Raw genomic sequence first — 20671 nt, 5'->3', positions numbered from 1 at the left:
GCAGCAAGGGAGGGGCAGGAAGACTAGGAAGGATATCAAGGGAATTCATTTTGTCTTATAATCTTTTGGCACTCTACTAGTATCTAGTAATTAAGAAGAAAAATCTCATTAAAATAGGCAAAGATATGACATCTGGTATGAGAATGATCACTCATCCAAAAACGAAGCTAAACAGACCAGGATGAGAGTAGCAAACAATTGCACATGCTTATGTGTCAGGCATAGTCTAAGCCCTTTATATATTATTAATGTATTTAATCCTCACACCAGCCATGTGAGATAGGTACTATTAATATCTTTATTCTTACAGATAAGGAAAATGAAGCGCACAGGGGTTAAGTTGCTTGTTTAAAGTCACAAGCTGGTGAGAAGCAGAGAGAGATGGTGAAAGGTGAGAGGTGTAAATATACAATTTTAGACTTTTAATTTTAACAATTCCCTTCTAAGAGTGATCAAGGCAACCCTGTGTTGAACATAATGGCTGACACACTGCAGATGCTAAACTGAGTAAGAGTAGTTAAAGAGGAGTAAGTGAAAAACCTTTTAATACTGGTACATACCACTGTCATTTCTAACTTTGCCCATAAAAAGAGGAATGTGGTAAGAACAATTAAGATACCATTAAAGCTTTTGGAGCTTACAAAACCCATATAACTGAAGTGATGAAAGAGGAAAGGGAAGTTCACTAGAATATTTTAAGGATGAATACTACATAGACCTAAAAAAATTAAGTTGGGGGCTTCCCTGGTGGCACAGTGGTTAAGAATCCACCTGCCAATGCAGGGCACACACGTTGGAGCCCTGGGTGGGGAAGATCCCACATGCTGCAGAGCAACTAAGCCCGTGCGCCACAACTACTGAGCCTGAGCTCCAGAGCGCGCAAGCCACAACTCTTGAGCCCATGTGCCACAACTACTGAAGCCCATGTGCCTAGAGCCCGTGCTCTGCAACAAGAGAAGCCACCACAATGAGAAGCCTGTGCACCCCAATGAAGAGTACTGCTGGCTCACCACAACTAGAGAAAGCCCCTGCGCAGCAACAAAGACCCAGCACAGCCAATAAAATAATTAATTAATTAATTTAAAAAATTAAGTGGGATTCTGCATGTTGTAGTGGAAAAAAGTACTGAAGTGTAGTGCATCACAAAGATGTGACCCTGGGTAAATCACGTCACCTCTATGAACATCACCCGTCCCACCCCCCACACACACCTGTCTAATCTGTTCTGCTTGAACCTCTGAACTGGAACAAGAATCCAGCTTTCCAGACTCCCAGTCTGGGCTCCTCCATGCCACCACCTCCATCTGGAGGCTGACTTGGGCCACATATGGGCTGAAGGCTGGACTCCGAATCAGTCCCACCCAGAAAGTAGAAAGGCTGCAGAGGGGCCCCTCGCTAGAAACAGTCTTCTGTGGCACTTCGGGATACCCAGGCCCCACTTGGCTGAGGCTAAGACAAGCTTCTTACTAACCAGACGGTTGAATACTCCTCTCTGAGTGAACCCGGGCCCAAACTGCATGGCTGTGGCCCATAACCCGTGTTCAGGTCACACGAGGTCCCGGTCCAGTCCCTCCCAGCTAGTCCCATACTTACCACAGGTCCAGCGGCTCCGTCTTCCGCTTCCCCTACGAGCCTTTAACTTCAACGGTGGGGCGGCTGGGCCAGCGTCTGTGCCCCAAGTCCCAGGCTAGCGGTCCCGCTGCAGCGCCTCAGAGGCCTCACGGAAGGCCCAGGCCGGCATGCGCTTCCAGCGGATGCCAGGCAATGGCCGGCAGGGCTCCGTCGGCACTGCTGATTGGCCCCCAAATCCCTCAGCACCGCAACTCTCGCAGGAGCTTAAAGCCTTGCCCTGCCGAGCCGTCACCGAGTCTAAACGTGACAGTGTCTGGCTTTGTTTGTTTAACCTTTATCTAACTGAAGAGTTAAATGATCTAGGTGTATTCACAATATGTACCAGTTCTTGCTTGAGGTAGGAACTCAACGTTTTATGAATACTCCATTAGTATTTGATTGCGGGAATCAAATCACCGCAGTAAAAGAGTAAGACAAGTGCTTACTGTGGGCAAGATATCATGTCAGACACCTTGGAAAAAAAACACTGAACTGAAGCTCCAATTATCTATGTGTTATAATCCAGCTGGGGCAAGCTTTAAGTACATTAAAAGTTAAATCATTATAAGTAAGGGGCATAAAAAGTGCAAGAATGCAAGAAATGACAGCAAAGTTGCAAGCTGCTGTTAATCGCCAAAAGAGCAGAATAGAGTATGAATAGAAACAGAGAGAGAATGAGTCCTGAAGAAGCAAGAGAGGGAAATATGAAGGAGAGAACTGAGAAAGCTATAGGAAAAGGAGGGTATTGAAGGCAGACAGGTGAGAAAGTCAAAGTTGTGTTTAGGAAAACGTGAGAAGGGAAGTAGTTTACCTGTGGTTACATAATTAAGTGAGATGTGAGTGGTAAGGCTGCAACAGAGAAATAGGAATATTGAAATAAGTTAATGTGTTAAATTTTGTGTATTAGGTAAGTGCGAGATTTACCCATATTCTTGTTTTCTGGAGTGCTGTCCAATACAACGTTCTGCCATGATGGAAATATTCAGCGTGGACACTGTCTACTAGCTGCAAGTAACTTTGAGCACTTGAGGTGTGGCTAATGTGACTAACTGAATTTATTATTTTAATTAATTTTATTTTAATTTAAATAGCCACAATTACCAGATGGTTGAGTGAAAGCACTCTAAGTGGTATCTATGTGTTCTGTCCTATGAGCTACATTTTTAAAAGATACATGTCATCAAATTGAATCAAAAGGGAAAAAAATTGGTGTTATGTATTATTCTCAAACTCCAACAAAGACATGCAAACTCAAGAAATAAAAGGAGACTACCATTTCTTGAATGCCTACCACATGGCAGACTAGGCGCTTGCATACATTGTCAGTAGCCAATAGCCTTACAGATGGGAAAAAAATGGAGACTCTGGACCGTATTCATACAGAACAACCTGAAAGTTACGAACTGATCACCACTAAATATCAGTGGTAAAATCTAGTAAAAACTTGCAAATAAGGCAAACATTTTTACTTAATTAAATATAATGTATGAAGACATACCAATAACCAATATGCCTCACTGTAATTGCATCATCGTCTGGAGAAATTTTGGAAAGCAATGACAAGAACTTACTATTTTATCCTTGCATTTGAAAAATAAGTTACAATATCATCTCTTGTTTTTTAAAAAAAAATTAAGAACTTCAGAAGAAAAAAATTTCAAGGGAAATGAATTTCATTTGAAATTCAGTGTCTATCATTCTAATGTGTCTGTCGTTCTAACAACTGCATTACAGGCTTCATGTTTTATTTAATTTAATCTTCAAAGGCCCAACAAATCTTTTCTCTAATATAAGACAAATTAATAATCATTCTTTCAAATCTCAGAATTTTCAGATGTTATAGTTACATGTGATTTTATATGATTTGAAACATGATGACTCTGTCATTATTGAGTGATGAAAATGTTCTACAATTGTGATGGTTGCACAGCTCTGTGAATACTAAAAACCATTTAATTGAATACTTTAAATGGGTGAATTGTATGATATTTGTGCTTTTTTAATTAATTAATTTATTTATATTTATTGGCTGTGTTGGGTCGTCTTTGCTGCACACGGGCTTTCTGTAGTTGCAGAGAGCAGGGGCTACTCTTCATCAGGGTGCACAGGCTTCTCATTGCGGTGGCTTCTTTTGTTGTGGAGCACAGGCTCTAGGCGTGCTGGCTTTAGTAGTTGCGGAGCGTGGGCTCATCATTAGTTGCAGCTCGGGAGCTCTAGAGCGCAGGCTCAGTAGTTGTGGCCCATGGGCTTAGTTGCTCCATGGCATGTGGGATCTCCCCGGACCAGGGATCCAACCCATGTCCCCTGCATTGGCAGGCGGGTTTTTAACCACTGCGTCACCAGGGAAGCCCCATGATATTTGAATTATATCTCAATGAATCTGTTTAAAATTATAAATAGAGAAGTCAAAGAAAGATATATTTACTATAATTTAGCAACTTGTAAGTAAATTTCTTATTTTCCTTCAATATGTGGTAATTCACATGATTAAATGGTAAAGAAATTTTGCTTTCTCAGCATTACCCAGTATTCCTGATTCTGGTTTTTTTTTTTATCCAATCTGTTATCCCTTCTAAAATAAAATTAACTGCTCTAAAATTTTCAGGATACCAATCAGTAATCTTGTTTTACAAAGAATAGAAATTTCCTAGTTAAGTGCAGTAAAAGAAAATTATAGATTTTCCACTAGGTGGCACTGGTGTGCAACTAGTACTGCTAAAATCTGCACTTTCCTCATATCAATAAATAAATAAATAATAAATAATAGAATTATTACATTACCACATTGTTTTCATTCACTTTGAATGGTCTGGGTAATATAAAGAGAAGTGAAAAGTTAAGACACTTCCTTAAGTTGCTAAGCTCCTGGGTAAACAGAGCCCTCCTTTTACAGATGTGTAACGTAATGCAAAGAGATATTGTCACAATTTTGTGCTAAAGCCTAAGTGAGAACCCAGAATCCCTAACTCTCATTTACCATCATACAACTATACAATATCAAGAGTGGGGAAGTGGACATCATAGTCAAATGGAATAAACAAATTAATCTCTATCATGCATTGTACACATATTATCTCATTTGATCACTAAGCTATTAGCTCTCTATATATTATCTCAGATAACCTTAACTAGACAAGCTCAATCTATTAACTTAATTCAGCAAGGAGAGTGATCATTTTGTTTAACACATATCACTTGGGTATAGCACAGTGCCCAATACATAGTAGACAGTAAAAAAAAATTTTTGGCTTAATAGAATGGATGAATTAATTAAACCTGACAACTATGCTATTTAGTAGGTAATATCATTCCTACTTTACAGTTGAGGAAACTGAAGTTGGAAACATGAGGTAATTGGTCCAAGTTCACACAATTCAGTGGCAAAACCATTTAACACAATCTGATATTACTTTGCAATATATATTTTCATGTAAGACTTCCACAATAGAAAAAAAAGCTCTCTGAGGGAAGCCATTATGTCCTTCCTTTTCTCCAGTGTATGTCTAGCTCCTTGCACAGAGCCTGGATTACGGTTGGCACCCAATGAACAGTATTTATCTCTTTTCATTCATAGCAACCCAGGTCTTAGCAGCCTGGACTTGAACATTTAAGAAGTTCTGCTCCTGAACCAATTTCTGGCTTATTCATTTCACTTCATTCCAGACCCACTGCCTTGTTTCTGGATTTCTGCTAGTTTTCTGCTGACCTCTCCATTAACAACAAGCCTTAGAAGTCTACAGATTTCCCACTTTGCTTGCACCTTAGGATTTCTCCTAGTTCCACAGCTGCGTTCTGCATTCTTTCTGCCCTCTAACCATTCACGGTTGCCTGTGGGAGGTGAGTAGATCAGCAGATGGAGTTGTTTCTGGTTTGGGCTCTGTTGTCTGTATTTTCATTACCTTTTGATACTCCATGGGCCCCAATTCCTCATCTCAATTTTCTCAACAGTGAGGCTGGAGTTCGATGATCAGCTGTAAGACTGAACAGTTTTAACTCAGTCCTGTAGAGCTGTTCTAGTAAGCTTACGACCAAAGTGGCAAGTTTGAGGGAAGAGTCCATGGGCTCTGGGGATGAGTAGAGCCAGTGACCATAAAGCCCGCGCCCTGGGCACTTCTAGCAGCAGGGAACTAGGATCGCACACCGGCTTGCGGGGCTTGGCTCCGCGGGATTGGAGGCCTGGACTGCGACAGGCTCCTCCGGGCCGCTAGGGGGCGCTGCAGCCGCCTCCGGAAGCCGGCACCTACGCTGCCGGCCTGAGCCGGGCGCCCGACTGTTCGTCTTCCGGAAGCGGTCGCCGGACCGGCAACAGCTGGATGTGTGGTAGCGGCGGTGGCGGGCACGGCTGGAGCGAGGAGTGAAGCGGTGTGGGCCTGGCTCCCGCGCCGGGGTGGAGCACCATGGACGAAGCGGGCAGCTGTGCGAGCGGCGGAGGCTTCCGTCCGGGCGTGGACAGCCTGGACGAGCCACCCAACAGCCGCATCTTCCTAGTGATCAGCAAGTACACGCCCGAGTCGGTGCTGAGGGAGCGCTTCTCGCCCTTCGGGGAGATCCAGGACATCTGGGTGGTGCGGGACAAGCACACCAAGGAGTCCAAGGGCATCGCCTTCGTCAAGTTTGCCCGCAGCTCGCAGGCCTGCAGGGCCATGGAGGAGATGCACGGCCAGTGCCTCAGCCCCAACGACACCAAGCCCATCAAGGTGCGGGTGCCCGGGTCAGGGTGCCCCCGGCGGGCGTGTTAGGCTGCGGTGGGGGCGGGGGGGGTACATTCGTTCGCGGGAGCGGACCGGGCAGCACCTGGCATTCCGGGGCGGGGTGAGGGGGACACAGCGTGGCCGAGAGGGGTTCTTAGGACGCCGTGCCTGGCAGGACTGCACTGGGGTGCGGGGGATGGGGGACGCAGAGAGAACGTCCGCCGCCGGGTGGGACCAGGCATCTGCGGCTACTCGGGCTGCAGAGCTGCGGTGGCTGGGCCTCCCCCCTCTCCCACCGTAACTAATCCGCCGCCCAGCTCCGACCCTGACCTGCTTTGAGGACTTCTTTGACCCTCCTCTCTCACACTTCCCGGTTTACCGTGTATAAAAACAGACATTTAACTGTGGCCCTCTGGTGTTAGGCATTTTCCCAGTACCAGACAAAAGTATACATGTGTATAATATTTAAGGGCAGGTGATTAAGACTGCAACTATTGCATATTCATCACACCTCTGTAATTTTTAACAATTATTTTAAATAAACCCTCTTTGTGAAGGTATTGATATCATAGGTTTTGTTACTGTCACTTTTCTTTGAAAGCAGACCAAAGTAAACTGCCTTTTAAAAAAGCCAAGTCATTGTGATGGTAGTGTATTTGTATTTTTATTAAATGCTTCTTTGAATACTCTTAATTCACTCTGGTGGTATTTATATTAAGTTTCCACACTTGTCTGTAAAATTAATATACTGACACATGGCAGGAAGGGTGAGTTGGAGGGTTATTTGACTTAATCTGTCCTTTTAGCACAGTGCCTGTGGCATAAGGTAAGCCCTCGGTGCATCTTTTTTGTTTGTCAGTAGTAGCCAAGATGGCATTCCTAACTTTCTGTGAACTCAAGTCAGGACCCAATCTTGAGAATCTGGCAGTTACTTAAATTGTAACCTTCAACAGTCCTGTAGAAATACTTGCTGTATATGTAATTTTGTTGGAGCTTTCCACAGAATTCTCTTTTCCCTCAACTTCTTTTCATTTTTGTCCCATTTAGTACAGAAAACTGAGAAGAATATGAAAGGCTCAGAGATACTTCAGTCTCTGGAGGCCTTCCCTATACCTCCATCTACAAAAAAGAAGAGAGGAGCCTGGGAATATACCAATAACACAGTAGGCAATAGACATTCCCTCTCCTCCCACTTCCCAAACCCTCTGAAATGAGTCAGAACAGATCATCAGTGAAATTAAGCATAAGGCCACAGTGTATACTAGATCAGGGGATGGAAAACTTTCTATAAAGGGTCAGGAACTATTTTAGGCTTTGTGAGCCACATACAGTCTCTATCACATTCTTTTTGTTTTTTTAACAACGTTTAAAAATGTAAAAGCAGTTCTTAGATCATGGGCTGTAGAAAAACAGGAAGCTATAGTTTGCTGACTCCTGCACTAGATTGATAATTTTCATCTCCTCCCAGTTATGATCTTAACAGGCAAGATTTTTATACTTTGAGTATAATAACCACAGAGCTCTGGGAAACCCCAAAATGTCCAGATTTGAAACCTGTAGACCCTCTTTCCTTAATTAAATTCCTGCAAGAGAAGTAAAAGTGCCAACACTAAAATGTATCCCCCCTTTTTAGCCACAGAGAAATTATTCTCAAAGATAATTAAAGTTTAAGTTTTGTTTTCCACATTTTTGTCCACTCAGTTTCAGAGAGTTGATGCACTACAGTGCCTAGCTAGACAATCTAAGTTCATTCTTCAGCAGCTTCAGCTTGGACTGTCTTCCACTGGAATGTTGTGTGTCTGTTTGTTTGTTTGTTTTTCAGTGTTTATAGTTAAATTAATTCAGCTTCAATTTTTCTTATGTACTTTGCTTTTGCAAAATTCCAAAGGCCCTCCAAGACAAATAAGAAAATTTTAATACACAGGCCTACAGCCAGAAAAGATTGTCCAAATGAGAATCATTCTGCGAGTGACCAACTACATTATCTTGCAGAAAGGGAGAAACCTAGAAAATAGAAGAGAAGAATCTTAGTTTTTAGCTTTGCGAGAATGCCTTTTATTTAGAGCCCATAGCCTGTGACCATAAAATCTCAGGAGAACTCATCCAGTAGGTGGTTAATTATTATACATGTGTTCTACTCAGACACTGTGTTCTTTATCAGAAATTTGAAATGCTCCAGTCTTCTAAAATTTAGAAATTTATGAGCTGATGGCACCTCCAATCACAAATCTCACTTGAGACGTGTTTTCTCCTAGTGTCTTACCATATACTTAAAGGTTCCCTGTTTGTATTTCCCTACTGACCATCCGTTACCAATACATCCACCGGACCTTCTAGTGGGCCATTTCTGTGTTACTCAATATTCTATTATTAACACCTTATGCAATGCTTGGTATATGGTATGTTTATTGAGGGAATAACTGGTAGTAGATGCTACCTAGGGATATGTCTCCAGCTGTATCTTGTAAGCAAGGTCCTACACGTCTGTGACAGCTATTTTCTGAAAAAACCTAACTCCTCTTTTTCAATATTTCTAAAATCCCATGGCTTTATAAATTCTTTGTCCTTTTAGTTGCTGCCTCCTACTCTGGAATTCCATAGGTTCAGTTTTTCTCATACTGAGTGTTATACAGCCCCCCTTTAAAGACAAAGAAGAAGAAAGAAAACCTCAAGGGCCCTGTGTGGTGACGTACATTAATTTTATTACATTTCTTCAAGTTATAAAAAATAAGACTAGCCAATGAAATCCTTATGCTTATAGCTCTATAAACAAGTCCACAATCATAGTTAAAGATTTTAACGTTCCTCTGGAATAATATTAACCCTAAACAATTTTACAAACAAAAGTAATACCAAAAACCAAATTAAATTCCAACTAATAATCTAGTGTCACAGATGATACTTCAATTAAATTGCTAATAGAAAAATAGAACCTTAGTTCATTCTGTGCATTTTCTTGCTCACATGTCATTCAGATGGTCACTAAGATGATCCAGAATATGGTTGTGTTACTTTTTTTTAAGGACTAATATTAGAAAGCAAACAAAAGTGTTGATCATCTAGATTTAAACGCAACTGTATCAATATTAAAGTAAACATAAATTGGCTAACATTCCTATTAAAAGGCAGGGATTGTCAGGATATTTTTGCAAGACCAAACTAAATGCTATTTACGAGAGACACTTTAAAGATACAAAGTGGTTGAAAGTAAAAGGATTGAAAAAGCTGGTGTGATACCAGACAAAATGGTCTTCAACAGGGGGAGTATTAACAGAAAAGATAATTTCCTAAAAATCAGTCCAAAAGCACATAACAATTCTAAAAGTCTATGCAGCCAATAATAGAGCTTCAAAATACATGAAGCATTATTGGTAGAACTAAAAGGAGAAAGATAAATTCATAATCAGATTTTTATACTCCTCTCAGTCTCTGATAGAACAGGTAGACAAAATCAGTAAGGATATGTGACATTTTAATAACAGTGTTAATCAACTATATAATTGACATTTATTGAACACTACCCAACAATCACAGAGTACACATTCTCTTTCAGTGCACTGACCATCACTCTTGATAAAGTGCAAAGGGAAAAAATATTTGGAAAAAACAATGCAGAGATTAGTATTATCTCATAAAAAGTCATTACAGTAAAGATTGCTTTAAAGAAAAGTTTTTTGATAAGATCCTATTAACGTTGTATTTAACCTAACATGAATTCCATACTCATGATTAAGTAAGTGTACTTAAGGAATTGAAAACAGTTGACTGATACTACCTCATCATTCTTTGGGTTTTGTTTGTTTTTTAGGTTTTCATTGCTCAATCCAGATCATCTGGAAGTCACCGAGATGTTGAAGATGAAGAACTTACAAGAATTTTTGTTATGATACCAAAGTCCTACACAGAAGAAGATCTACGAGAAAAATTTAAGGTACTTGTGTTTTCTAATCAGCTAGCATCCATGATAATTTACAATCTTAAATTGGTTGTACAGTTACTAAATCTTGTGTTATGTTTAAGTCATTTATTTCAATCTAGTTTTTAAATATTAAAACAAAGTGTTTAGGAATCTATAAAACCTGGAAAATACTAATGATGGTGTTGTGTGTTGTACCCCCCCATTTAATGAAAATACAGATTCAGGAAAATGAAGTAAAAAAGCTCAGAGTTTTAAGTAAGATCACGTAACTAGTAGATGGTGGAGCCAAGCTTTAAACTCAGGCCATCTGAATCCAGAGCCTGTTCTGTCTTGAAAATTTCAAAGCACTCTCTTAACATGCCTATGTATTGCCTCTCATGTAGAGGTGGGTCAGGCAAGTCTAAGTCTATAAACTGTATTATCTCACATTTATTACAAGCCTATGGCCTGTTGATGTATTTGTTCACAGAAAGTGTTATCCTTTATAGCTTTTGTCCTAAAATTAGGCCTCTGAAGGAGTTATATTTAAAGACCAAAAAAAAAAAAAAAAAAATGGCCTACAGCTCTGAACTATAGCTAAATTGTAGTAAATGAAATTTGAAGACAATTTAAAATCTCTTTTTAGCCATTGACTTTCATATGCAGTGATACACTTTCCAAAAATTATTAAAGAGCAATTTTTTAAGCTCTTTATTGGAATATAATTGCTTTACGCTGTTGTGCCAGTTTTTTGCTGTACAACAAAGCGAATCAGCTGTGTTCATACATAGGTCCCCATATCCCCTCCCTCCCGCGACTATCTCCCACCCTTCCTATCCCAGCCCTCTAAGTCATCACCCATCATCAAGTTGATCTCCCTGTTTTATGCAGCAGGTTTCCATGAGCTACCTGTTTTACATTTGGTAGTGTATATATGTCAATGCTACTCTCTCACTTCATCCCAGCTTCCCCTTCACCACCTGTTCCCACCCCCCCACCTCCCCCCACCCCCCGTCCTCAAGTCCGTTCTCTACATCTGCATCTTTATTCTTGCCTTGTCACTGGGTTCATCGGTACCATTTTCTGAGTTGTAATTTTTTATTCTTTTTCAACTAATTTTCCCAGTACTATGAATCATGTGGGCAATAAGCAAACAAGAAAAGAAACAAGTAGCAAAAAGTAATTTTCAAACTTCCTCTGTCCTACCCCAATTGAGAATTGAATAAAATACTTCAAAAATAACAAATACCAAATATATGTATTCCGTACTTCCTTCAATAGTAAGAAAAAAGTTTTTATATGTATTTATAAACTTTTATCTTTTTCTGAGTGAACAAATGGGGTGTTTTTATCAAATGTAGTTAACTTACTAAATTGGTTACATGAAATTTTTATAAAATAAAAAAACACTAAGAATTTTTATCCCATATTTTTTCCAACATTAAAAGTAAACATTTACCACATATTTCTCACAGAGTATTAACTTTCTGAGTGAACCAATGTGTTTTAAAGATGTACTTTGAGAGGCACTCCTTCAAAAGAATACACAATCATTTATGTTCCTGTTAGAAGGCAGACAAATAATTATAGTGTCTCAGACCCTATATGTGCACTTTAGGTGTATTTGTTCTTTTAACCCTTAAAACAGCCCTGTGAGGTTGGTACAGCTCTTAGCCACATTTAACAGATAAGGAGTTAGTGCCCAATTAATAAGTGGCTGAGCCAAGATTTGCATAAAGAAGATTCTTTTCCAGAGCCTCTATTCTTAACCACCACTGAGCAAGACTTTGGAGCTTGCCAGACTATGTATCAGTACAAATTCTTACTCTCCTTCCATGACTTTGACAAATTATTTCATTTCTCTAAGACCTTGCTTCCTTGTCTGTGAAATAAGCAGTATAATATAAATGTCCTTGAAGGACTGTTGTAGCAATAAGGTGATATATGTAAAGCAGATGCTCAGTAAATAAAAAGTATTATTTTGGTTATGTTATTATTTGATTTTATCATTATTATGGTTATTTTTCTAGTGCCTCTTTAGTTAGTTTGTGACATTTTTGTCCCATTATTAAAAGTAGCTACGAATTCTAATTTCTTTTTTTGCAAGCAAGAAGAACAAGTAAACAAATTTTAAGTTAGTTCTGAAATCTGTTTGATTATTAATTTTGACTCCTCTAAGATCATTTCTTTTAACTCTCATAGGTGTATGGAGATATCGAGTATTGCAGCATTATTAAGAATAAAGTAACTGGAGAAAGTAAAGGCTTGGGCTATGTTCGATACTTAAAACCATCACAAGCTGCCCAAGCAATAGAAAACTGTGATCGAAGTAAGGATGTGTTCATTTATCATTGTTATAGACATTTGAAAAAATTCTAATTATTCTAATTATAATCTAATACTGCTTTCTGCTAATAGCCATACCTGCTAATTTAATTTGAACAATAGGTGTTTATATATATATAGTCCTCGGATGAAAATTATTTTGGGACTGTGATTAGGCTTTTGTTGAGGCACTATCTTAAAAAATATGAGCAGCTGCATTGTCAGGAGGTGAAAATGCTGTTGTCCTACTTTGGTTATTATTTGATTTTGGGGGTTTATTAAATTATTATAGAATTTTAAGTATTTTAAAAATTGACCAACTCTTTAAGGTTGGGTGGTTTTTTTTAATATTTATTCTTTATATTTTAAAGAAATTCAAGTATTCTCTAATATATGTTCGCAATTGACCTAAACCCTAAGTGTTAGTATACTAATAAACATATAAATAAACAAGGGTAGGGTTTTTAAGGTTTGCTAACATAGATAAGTAAATATACTTTGGGCTAATTTCAAGCTAGTGACATTAATCAAATCTTCTGCTGTTGCTGGTATACATTCTGAATTTTAAAGAGGCCAAGGACAATATTCTTTGCTCTCATACTTCTCGTTATGTTGATCTTTAGAAATAAAATGAAGAATAATTCAATTAGTGGGTTTCAGTATATTATAAAAATATATACACACTGGAAATAATTATTGTTAACCAGTAGAACTCTTAGATAACCTTAAGGTACACACCAAAATTTTCTCTCAGATCCTTCTAAATTTCTCAGTCAGCCAGCATTAATTGAGTACCTATGGTATACTCATCAATGTAAATGGAGGGATACAAATGAAATATATAGTAACCCTGGCATCTAAGGAATTTAAGACTATATTGGGTAGCCAAAATATAATAGGCAAAAAATGGTTAAGGAATAATATAGAAAGTTTTTTTTTAAGCTCTTTGAAATCAAGGTGTATGTCTTATCTGTTTCTGTCACCCCAAGTACCTAGTACTACTGTTAGTAGTACTCAGTATAGCAGTGGGCCCTCCATTAAGATTTACTGAGAGCTCTAGGAAGGATACTACCATTTGTAGTAGACCCAGTAGAAATTTGTCGAATGAGAAAATGTTCAAAAGTGTGTGATATAGCTTACCAGTAGTGAAAAATAAGCGCACCAGATGAGCATGGGAACACATCTGGGGGTAGGATTTACATCTGGTGTAGAGTCGGCATGACAGAAGATGAGAGTGTTAGTAAAGACACAGAGCTAGGAATAAATATCTTTGCTTAATACTGAGGAAGCAGCAGTCTGAGCAAGGCTTGATATTCCTCTTGAGAAATTAGGCGACAAAGTAAACTAGGTACATTCGAACTGTACATGGGAGGTTATGAAGAGTTCAAGCTTAGTCTACATTAGCATTTCCCTTGTAGATTGTTTTAAAAAGAGAAAAATAACAAAAACTGTCTTAGGACAGTTGATCTAACCACAGTATCAAGGGTGGATTTCCAGAGAGAGAATTCAGAGAGGCTCATTTTATCCATTTTGGAGCCGCTGAATAACATGATGAAAGCTTTGAACCTTTTCCCTTGAAATATGCCCATGCGCACATATGCACAAGCATTGTGTTTAAAGTTTCGGAGGGTGCATGAGACCTTCCCACCTTTTGAAGCTTATCCTTGGACCCCTAATTAAAACTTGATCCAGAGACAAAGAGATCAGTCAAAGGGTTGTAATTAATTGAAGAAAATCTAATTTTAAAACAGAGGCAGGGAAATTAGAGTGAAAGATAACATCGTCCAAGTATATTTCAAAGGCAAAATCTTGATGACAGGTTGGGTGTGAAGAAGCACTATTGGATTTTGATGCTGAGAAGCCTAATGGATGATGTCATCTGTAGGAGGGGAGATTGGAAAGGATGGCATAGAATTGCTGGTCTTTCATGTGTATGTTGACCTGTAATTTGGGATTCTTGCTGTTTCTCATTTACTGTTTGGCGTCTTCCAAAAAGCAAAGAAGTAGGTATATCTGATGGAAATGGCTGTTTGTGTAGATTTTGTTGTATACAATTATAAAACTAAGTCAGTCACCAGCAATGAAATATATCTGTAGGTGTGTTAAATTTGCTATAAAGTTGGAAATGTATGGATTCTCCTTTTCAGGTTTTAGGGCAATCTTGGCTGAACCTAAAAATAAAGCATCTGAATCCTCAGAACAAGATTATTATAGTAATATGAGGCAGGAGACTTTGGGACACGAACCTAGAGTAAATATGTTTCCATTTGGTAAGTGGGCTGTCTTTACTTTAATGGTATAAATGGTATATGCAGTCTGATTTGGAGTTTTTTTAATACTCTTTTATCAGCAGTGTAAATCTCACATAGTGAATAAAAGAATTCATAGGTTTTTTTTTTTTAAGAAGCTGGTCATGACACCTGATGTCCTTATTATTTAACACTCATTGTGTTTAACTTGTTTCCAATTATAGTTTTTTATGGTTAGTTATGCATTATCTAAGTGTAACGCCATGTCACTGCCATGTTGGGGCGGCGGAGCGGGGAGGGGAGGGTGAGCTGCTGCTTATATGCAGCTGACCAAGAAGTATGAAAGAAATATACAGATATCCCCTCCGTATGAATCCTAAAATTTTATCCTTAAATTACTGCTGCTTTAAAATGAGGGCTAGAGAAAGAAGAGGAATGACAAAAGTAGAAGTTAGAAAAAAGGGAAAATGCGTGGTGAAAGTAAGACCTATAAATGTTATTTGGCATAAACTTTCTTTTAGGTGAGACATTTGCCATGTTTTGCATCGTATACGTATTCCTGTGGAATTAGACTACACGTTTCTGCTTGTATTTCTGTATCGAGGCAGGGGAATAGGGAGAGTTTCTCACCCTTGTCTCTCCTGGTAGTGCTGACAACCAAGAACTCACAAAGGACCACGCCTCTGTTCAGTGCAGGGAGCTTGATGGCCGTTCGCTTTATTTTCTAGCACCTAGAATGTTAAATGAATCTTTGAATGTATAGAAATTTAAAGCTTTGCTTTTTTGTGTATTGTTGGAGAACAACAATCTGAATTTTCAAGCTTTGACAAGAACGACAACAGAGGCCAGGAAGCCATCTCCAAACGCCTGTCCGTGGTATCAAGAGTTCCTTTCACCGAAGAGCAGCTTTTCAGCATTTTTGACATAGTACCTGGATTGGAATACTGTGAAATTCAACGAGATCCTTATTCTAATTATGGTAAAATAATGTCCATATTATTTTTAAACATACCATGTTTTGTTAAAATGGCTTTTCTCCAATGGCACTTTTCCTGTCAGATACTGTTTGTGTCACAGTTATGTTTCCATTTTCTCTAAACTTTCAAATATATTGATACCTCAATAAATAAATCCCTGGCAATATATCTCCTTTATAGAGTCATTTATTTTTTAAAACTATTTTTAACTCCCACAAAATAGAGCATTCTCTGTTTCCAGGTGTACAGCAAAAATACCTCAAGATAGGGTCTCTGTGTATTCTTGATAAAGTTTTCTCCTCCTCCCTAAGTCTCTTTTTCTTAAACTTTATGCCTCAAAATGAAACTGCTTCCCTTCATTTCAAGCGTTTTAATTGCCCTACTTCTCTCTCTGCTTCTCCCCACTCAATAGAAGCAAGTCTCTGATGTCAGTCATTTGAACTTCTTAACTGATTCATTGATTAAACCTCTTATCTAGTGTTAGTGTAATCCATCTTTGTATTCTTGTAAGCCTTTTGATTTTTTTAAGGCTTTTTAAAAATGAAGTCCTTATGGCATAATGGGAAAAGGTTGGCATTCCATTTTGCAGCCAACTCAGGTGCAAATCCCAACAATGACACATAGCTCTTGGCAAATTGTTTATTCTGTCTAGCCTCTCTTTACTCATCTGTAAAATGGGAGTATTAGTACCTGCTATGCCAGGGTTAGATAAGAACTAGAAATAATATATATAAAATATCTACTGCAAGTCCTGGCACATAATAGGCACTCAGTTTGTTGGTTTGGTTTAAGAATTGGAGGTAAGGGGTGGTATAGAGAAATCATACTTGGCATCTCTTCCAGTACTATAGCTATACTTGTTTTAGTCTTTTTAGGGTGTCTTTTTATGGATGTTGAGGGGAAATAGATAAGTGAGTCAGATTATATGCACTGACTGGCCTAGAGTGTCCCTACCCTTCGTACAGACACCCCCACATACTCAATATGACTCTACCCAGCACTGGTCTTTTAGCAGGACTGCCCGTTTGAACTTCTTTATACCATCTCCAACTTCAACCCAGTCTTAGGCTGTCCTTCTTTGTTCTGACTCTAAGGCACACATTTTGTGTTTTTTGGCATATTTGTTATATTCATATGGGATTCTATTTGTTTTGTATTTTCTTTCCTTTTTATCTCTTACTTTGAAATGTATTCATTCCTTTACCTTCTTTATTGTTTCTCTCGTTGAATGTGTCTGATAAATATATGTGTATCATTGGAACACCTTTTTATTAATAGAGGTATCATGTAGTTAGAATCCTATTTGAATTAGTTTTATGTGTTCATTTGCTTCTGAGTTTTATTTTAATTTCATTAAAATGTTGAGATGCTTGGATTTAAAGAGGAACGTTAAATTAAAACATCGTTTTTTCCCAAAGTGAATTATGATGTAAATATATTGTGAAAACCTTTTGGCTGTGTTACAAGCTCCTGGGCTCGCCATGTAAAGGGCTCCAGTATAAAATTATCCCCTGCTTTAGTATCACCATCCTGAATTGAAATCTATCCCTCTAGCTGAAAGCTCTTCAAAGGAATGTGAAATATGTGACTGCTTATCTGAAACCCTCTGTTCTCTACTTTTTGGTTTTCATACATATATCACTTTTTCTCGCTACCACTTCAGCTAGCCAAGATGACTATATATTCTTTTCATATGTCACGTCTCATTTCATTTCCTACTCAGTACGATGGGGAAAATTTTAGAATTTACAAGTATTCTTCAAAGAATGAAAATTTTAAGAAAAACTGCATCTCTGTCATATAAGAAAAGCCAATATCTTTAAATTTATTGGACAGAAAAACTAATGATAACCATTTTTAAAAAAAGTATCATATTCATGTTTTTACCAAAATTTGGTTTACACTTTGCTTTATAGGAACACAACTGTTGAACACATGTATAAGGTGACTTTGTTTCTAACACATTTGATTATATATTTACTAGTTGTGTGATATTAGCGTTTTTCTATATTGTTTCATTTTTGTGGCAACACAGGTTTTCAGTACTCAATCTGCTTTCTTTTTAATTCCTGTATATTCTCCACTTTGTTTTAGGTCATGGAGTGGTTCAGTATTTTAATGTAGCATCAGCTATTTATGCAAAATACAAGTTACATGGATTTCAGTATCCTCCTGGGAATCGGATAGGTGTTTCCTTCATTGATGATGGGAGTAACGCAACAGAGTAAGTACCATTCCAGGAGCTGGTCTAAAGCCAAGCTTTGGGATATGTGATATGACTTGGAGAGTAAAAATAGGAAAGAATTGACCTCTCATGTGAGGAAGTCACACAAAACAAGTTACTGTTAGAAGACTGAATATTTCTAGTTTTCTGTAAATTACCAGTTCTTATCTCCAGTCTCCTTAGAAAAATGGCAACGCAGATGGTAGCTGCACAGCTTGCATCAATGGTATGGAATAACCCAAGTCAGCAGCAATTTCTGGTAAGTAGGTCAGAATTTGACCTTCACAGTACATCATTAAGATATACAATAAATGTGGCATTTGTTTCTTATCTGTGTAAGAAAATTTTCGAAGCTGTAGTAAATAAAAGACCACATAGGTGCCATGATACACATCTCTTTTGCTCTTGACTTAAAATCCCTAAAGTGCAGTTTTTCTTTTTCTTGTTTTGAACCTGATTCTTCAACAGCAATTTGGAGGAAGTTCTGGATCACAGCTGTCTCAAATCCAGACAGATGTTGTACTTCCATCATGCAAAAAAAAAGTCCCTCCTGAAACTCCTGTGAAAGAAAGACTTTTTATCGTGTTTAATCCACATCCTTTACCTTTAGATGTACTAGAGGATATATTCTGGTAAGATTTCAATTGCACAGAATTACATTTTAAAGTAATATAATTTATTTAAACCAGTCATTTAAGCACTCTTGCAATCTTGAAACTTCCTATGTCCAGTACCTCTCAGGTAGAGATGATTTGTTTTATGGCTTTAAAAGGTCCTTATTTATATCACCTTTTAAAATATATAATTATTCCCTTCTCTTCTTTATTATTTACATGTCCTAAATCTCCACACAGAATTTCCTTTTATTTTGTTTTGAAGACATAAAACATGTAGTATTGTTTTGAAAAGTTGCATGCACAGAATGAACAAATCATATGTTTCTTGATAGAAGATACACCTGTACAGACCCGTCCTCTAGAATTCTTTTCACATATCTTCCTTTGTAGTTATAATTCAACTGAAAAATGTTTATTAAGCATCTTTATTTTGTCAGCACTCTGTTGGGTCCTTAAGGATTATATAATTACATTGAGTAAACAATTACTTGGTTAGGGAAGAGTGTGTGTGTGTGTGTGTGTGTGTGTGTAAAGTGTAAAAATGGGGAAGACTGTTATTTGTTTTTAATATAACTTCTTTAACCTTAATTTTTTCTTTTTGGTCTTTTTCCTGTTTGCCTTGCAACAATGTTAGTGAATGTAAAAGATGGCTAGAAAGGTTGTTAAAGAGCGTCACAAAATATCAGCGATGTGGTTCAAGTAGCAATATTTTTATTTTTATTTAACTTAACTTCTTGAACCTCTGCTCTGTACCAGGCAGTCAGTGTGCTAAGTGCCAGAGACATTGTGTAGACAAACATTATATTATGAAACAAAACATAATAGTTCTTGGGCTCTTAGAACTAATCACATGTAGGAGGCAGGTAAGTGAATAGGAAATTATAACCTAGAGAGGTCGGTGTTATGAAAAGGAGTGTTCAGGCTATGAAATAGATAGGAGGAGTGCCCGCCTTAGAGAAGACTTCTTGAAATAAGCAAGGTATAGTGGAGACCTGGAGGATAAAAATAATTTAGCCAGGGAAGAAAGCTGGCTGTGTAGGTGTTTATTCCTTCCAGAGAGAACGTGAAAGGAGGTCCCTAGAATATAGGATTTGAGAGACCGAGGGAAGATGAAGCTGAAGAGGATAAGGACCCAAGTTAAGAAAAGCCCACAAGCTACTTTAGGGAGTTCTGTCCTTACCCTGGAGGCATGAAGAGCTGCTGAAGGGACTTTTAGGGAGGAAATGATCATATTTGTGTTTTAGAAAGGTCATTCAGAAGACAGGATAGAAAATGGATTGGAGAGGAATAAGCCCAGGGGGCAGGGAAACTAGTGAAGAAGATAATATAATGATGGTTAAAAATGAGGAAAGAGACCTGAGTGAGAATGAAGAGAAACTGACTGATAGAGGAAATGTCTAAGAAGGAAGATTGACACATGTTAGAGAGTGGATGTGGCGAAAGGAGTGAAAAAGGAGTCCAGAATAGACCCCAACTTTTAGACCTGAGCAACTGTATTTATCACTTTTTTTACTTTGTTTCAGTCGTTTTGGTAACCTGATCGAAGTTTACCTTGTGTCAGGAAAAAATGTGGGGTATGCCAAGTATGCAGATAGAATAAGTGCTAATGATGCCATTACCACTTTACATGGAAAGATCCTGAATGGAGTCAGACTTAAAGTTATGCTGGCAGACTCCCCAAGAGAAGAATCTAACAAACGACAAAGAACTTACTGATTCTTTAGGTAAGCTCTTTTTAATCTAAGTTCTAAAACACTTTGGCTAAATAGCATAACGAAAGGAATATGTATAGGGTTTCTTTGTATGGATTTGAAAGTTGTTTGTTAAAAGCATTGTGGCTTAAAAGTTTGCTGATAATTTTTACAATATATTTTTTAAACTTGAGCTTTTTAAACTTAAAAAAATGTTTTTGATGTTTACTGGGAGAATGTCTTTGTCCTTCTATAAAATGAAATCAGATTTCAATTTATAAAATTAAATAGTATTTGTATGTGTGTGTGAATGTCTTAAATATTAAGAATTGGACTTTACTATATGGTTACTTAAACTTTAAAATTGGAATACTTCTAAAGATTTTTA

General features: G+C 37.9%; 1 protein-coding gene across 6 annotated transcripts; it reads left to right on the top strand.

Annotated features, from left to right (window-relative positions):
- The first annotated feature begins 5875 nt into the window (after positions 1-5875).
- Positions 5876-20316, top strand: RBM45 (RNA binding motif protein 45). 6 transcript variants are annotated; one of them, XM_057746449.1, is made up of 10 exons: positions 5876-6308; positions 7355-7465; positions 10111-10233; positions 12403-12529; positions 14673-14795; positions 15574-15753; positions 17846-17975; positions 18150-18234; positions 18444-18607; positions 20116-20316. In XM_057746449.1, exons 1-10 carry the CDS (start codon positions 6009-6011, stop codon positions 20306-20308), a joined length of 1536 nt encoding a protein of 511 aa, XP_057602432.1. In that variant the 5' UTR covers positions 5876-6008; the 3' UTR covers positions 20309-20316. The 6 variants fall into 6 exon arrangements, with proteins under 6 accessions (XP_057602432.1, XP_057602431.1, XP_057602434.1 ...); XM_057746448.1 differs by having other exon boundaries at positions 15568-15753; XM_057746451.1 differs by lacking the exon at positions 7355-7465.
- The last annotated feature ends 355 nt before the right edge of the window (positions 20317-20671 follow it).

Source organism: Hippopotamus amphibius, chromosome 8, assembly GCF_030028045.1.
Source record: "Hippopotamus amphibius kiboko isolate mHipAmp2 chromosome 8, mHipAmp2.hap2, whole genome shotgun sequence".
Lineage (NCBI taxonomy): Eukaryota > Metazoa > Chordata > Mammalia > Artiodactyla > Hippopotamidae > Hippopotamus > Hippopotamus amphibius.
The sequence above is the reverse complement of the archived record's forward strand: the minus strand, read 5'-3'. Positions and strand labels throughout refer to the sequence as shown.

Bases quoted from the DNA above. Each gene is read 5' to 3' on its own strand.
- RBM45 (XM_057746448.1), top strand. From the start codon at position 6,009: ATGGACGAAGCGGGCAGCTGTGCGAGCGGCGGAGGCTTCCGTCCGGGC. The intron at 14,796-15,567 runs GTAAGTGGGCTG...TTTTGTGTATTG, and splicing joins AGTAAATATGTTTCCATTTG to TTGGAGAACAACAATCTGAA. The intron at 18,608-20,115 runs GTAAGATTTCAA...ACTTTGTTTCAG, and splicing joins GTACTAGAGGATATATTCTG to TCGTTTTGGTAACCTGATCG.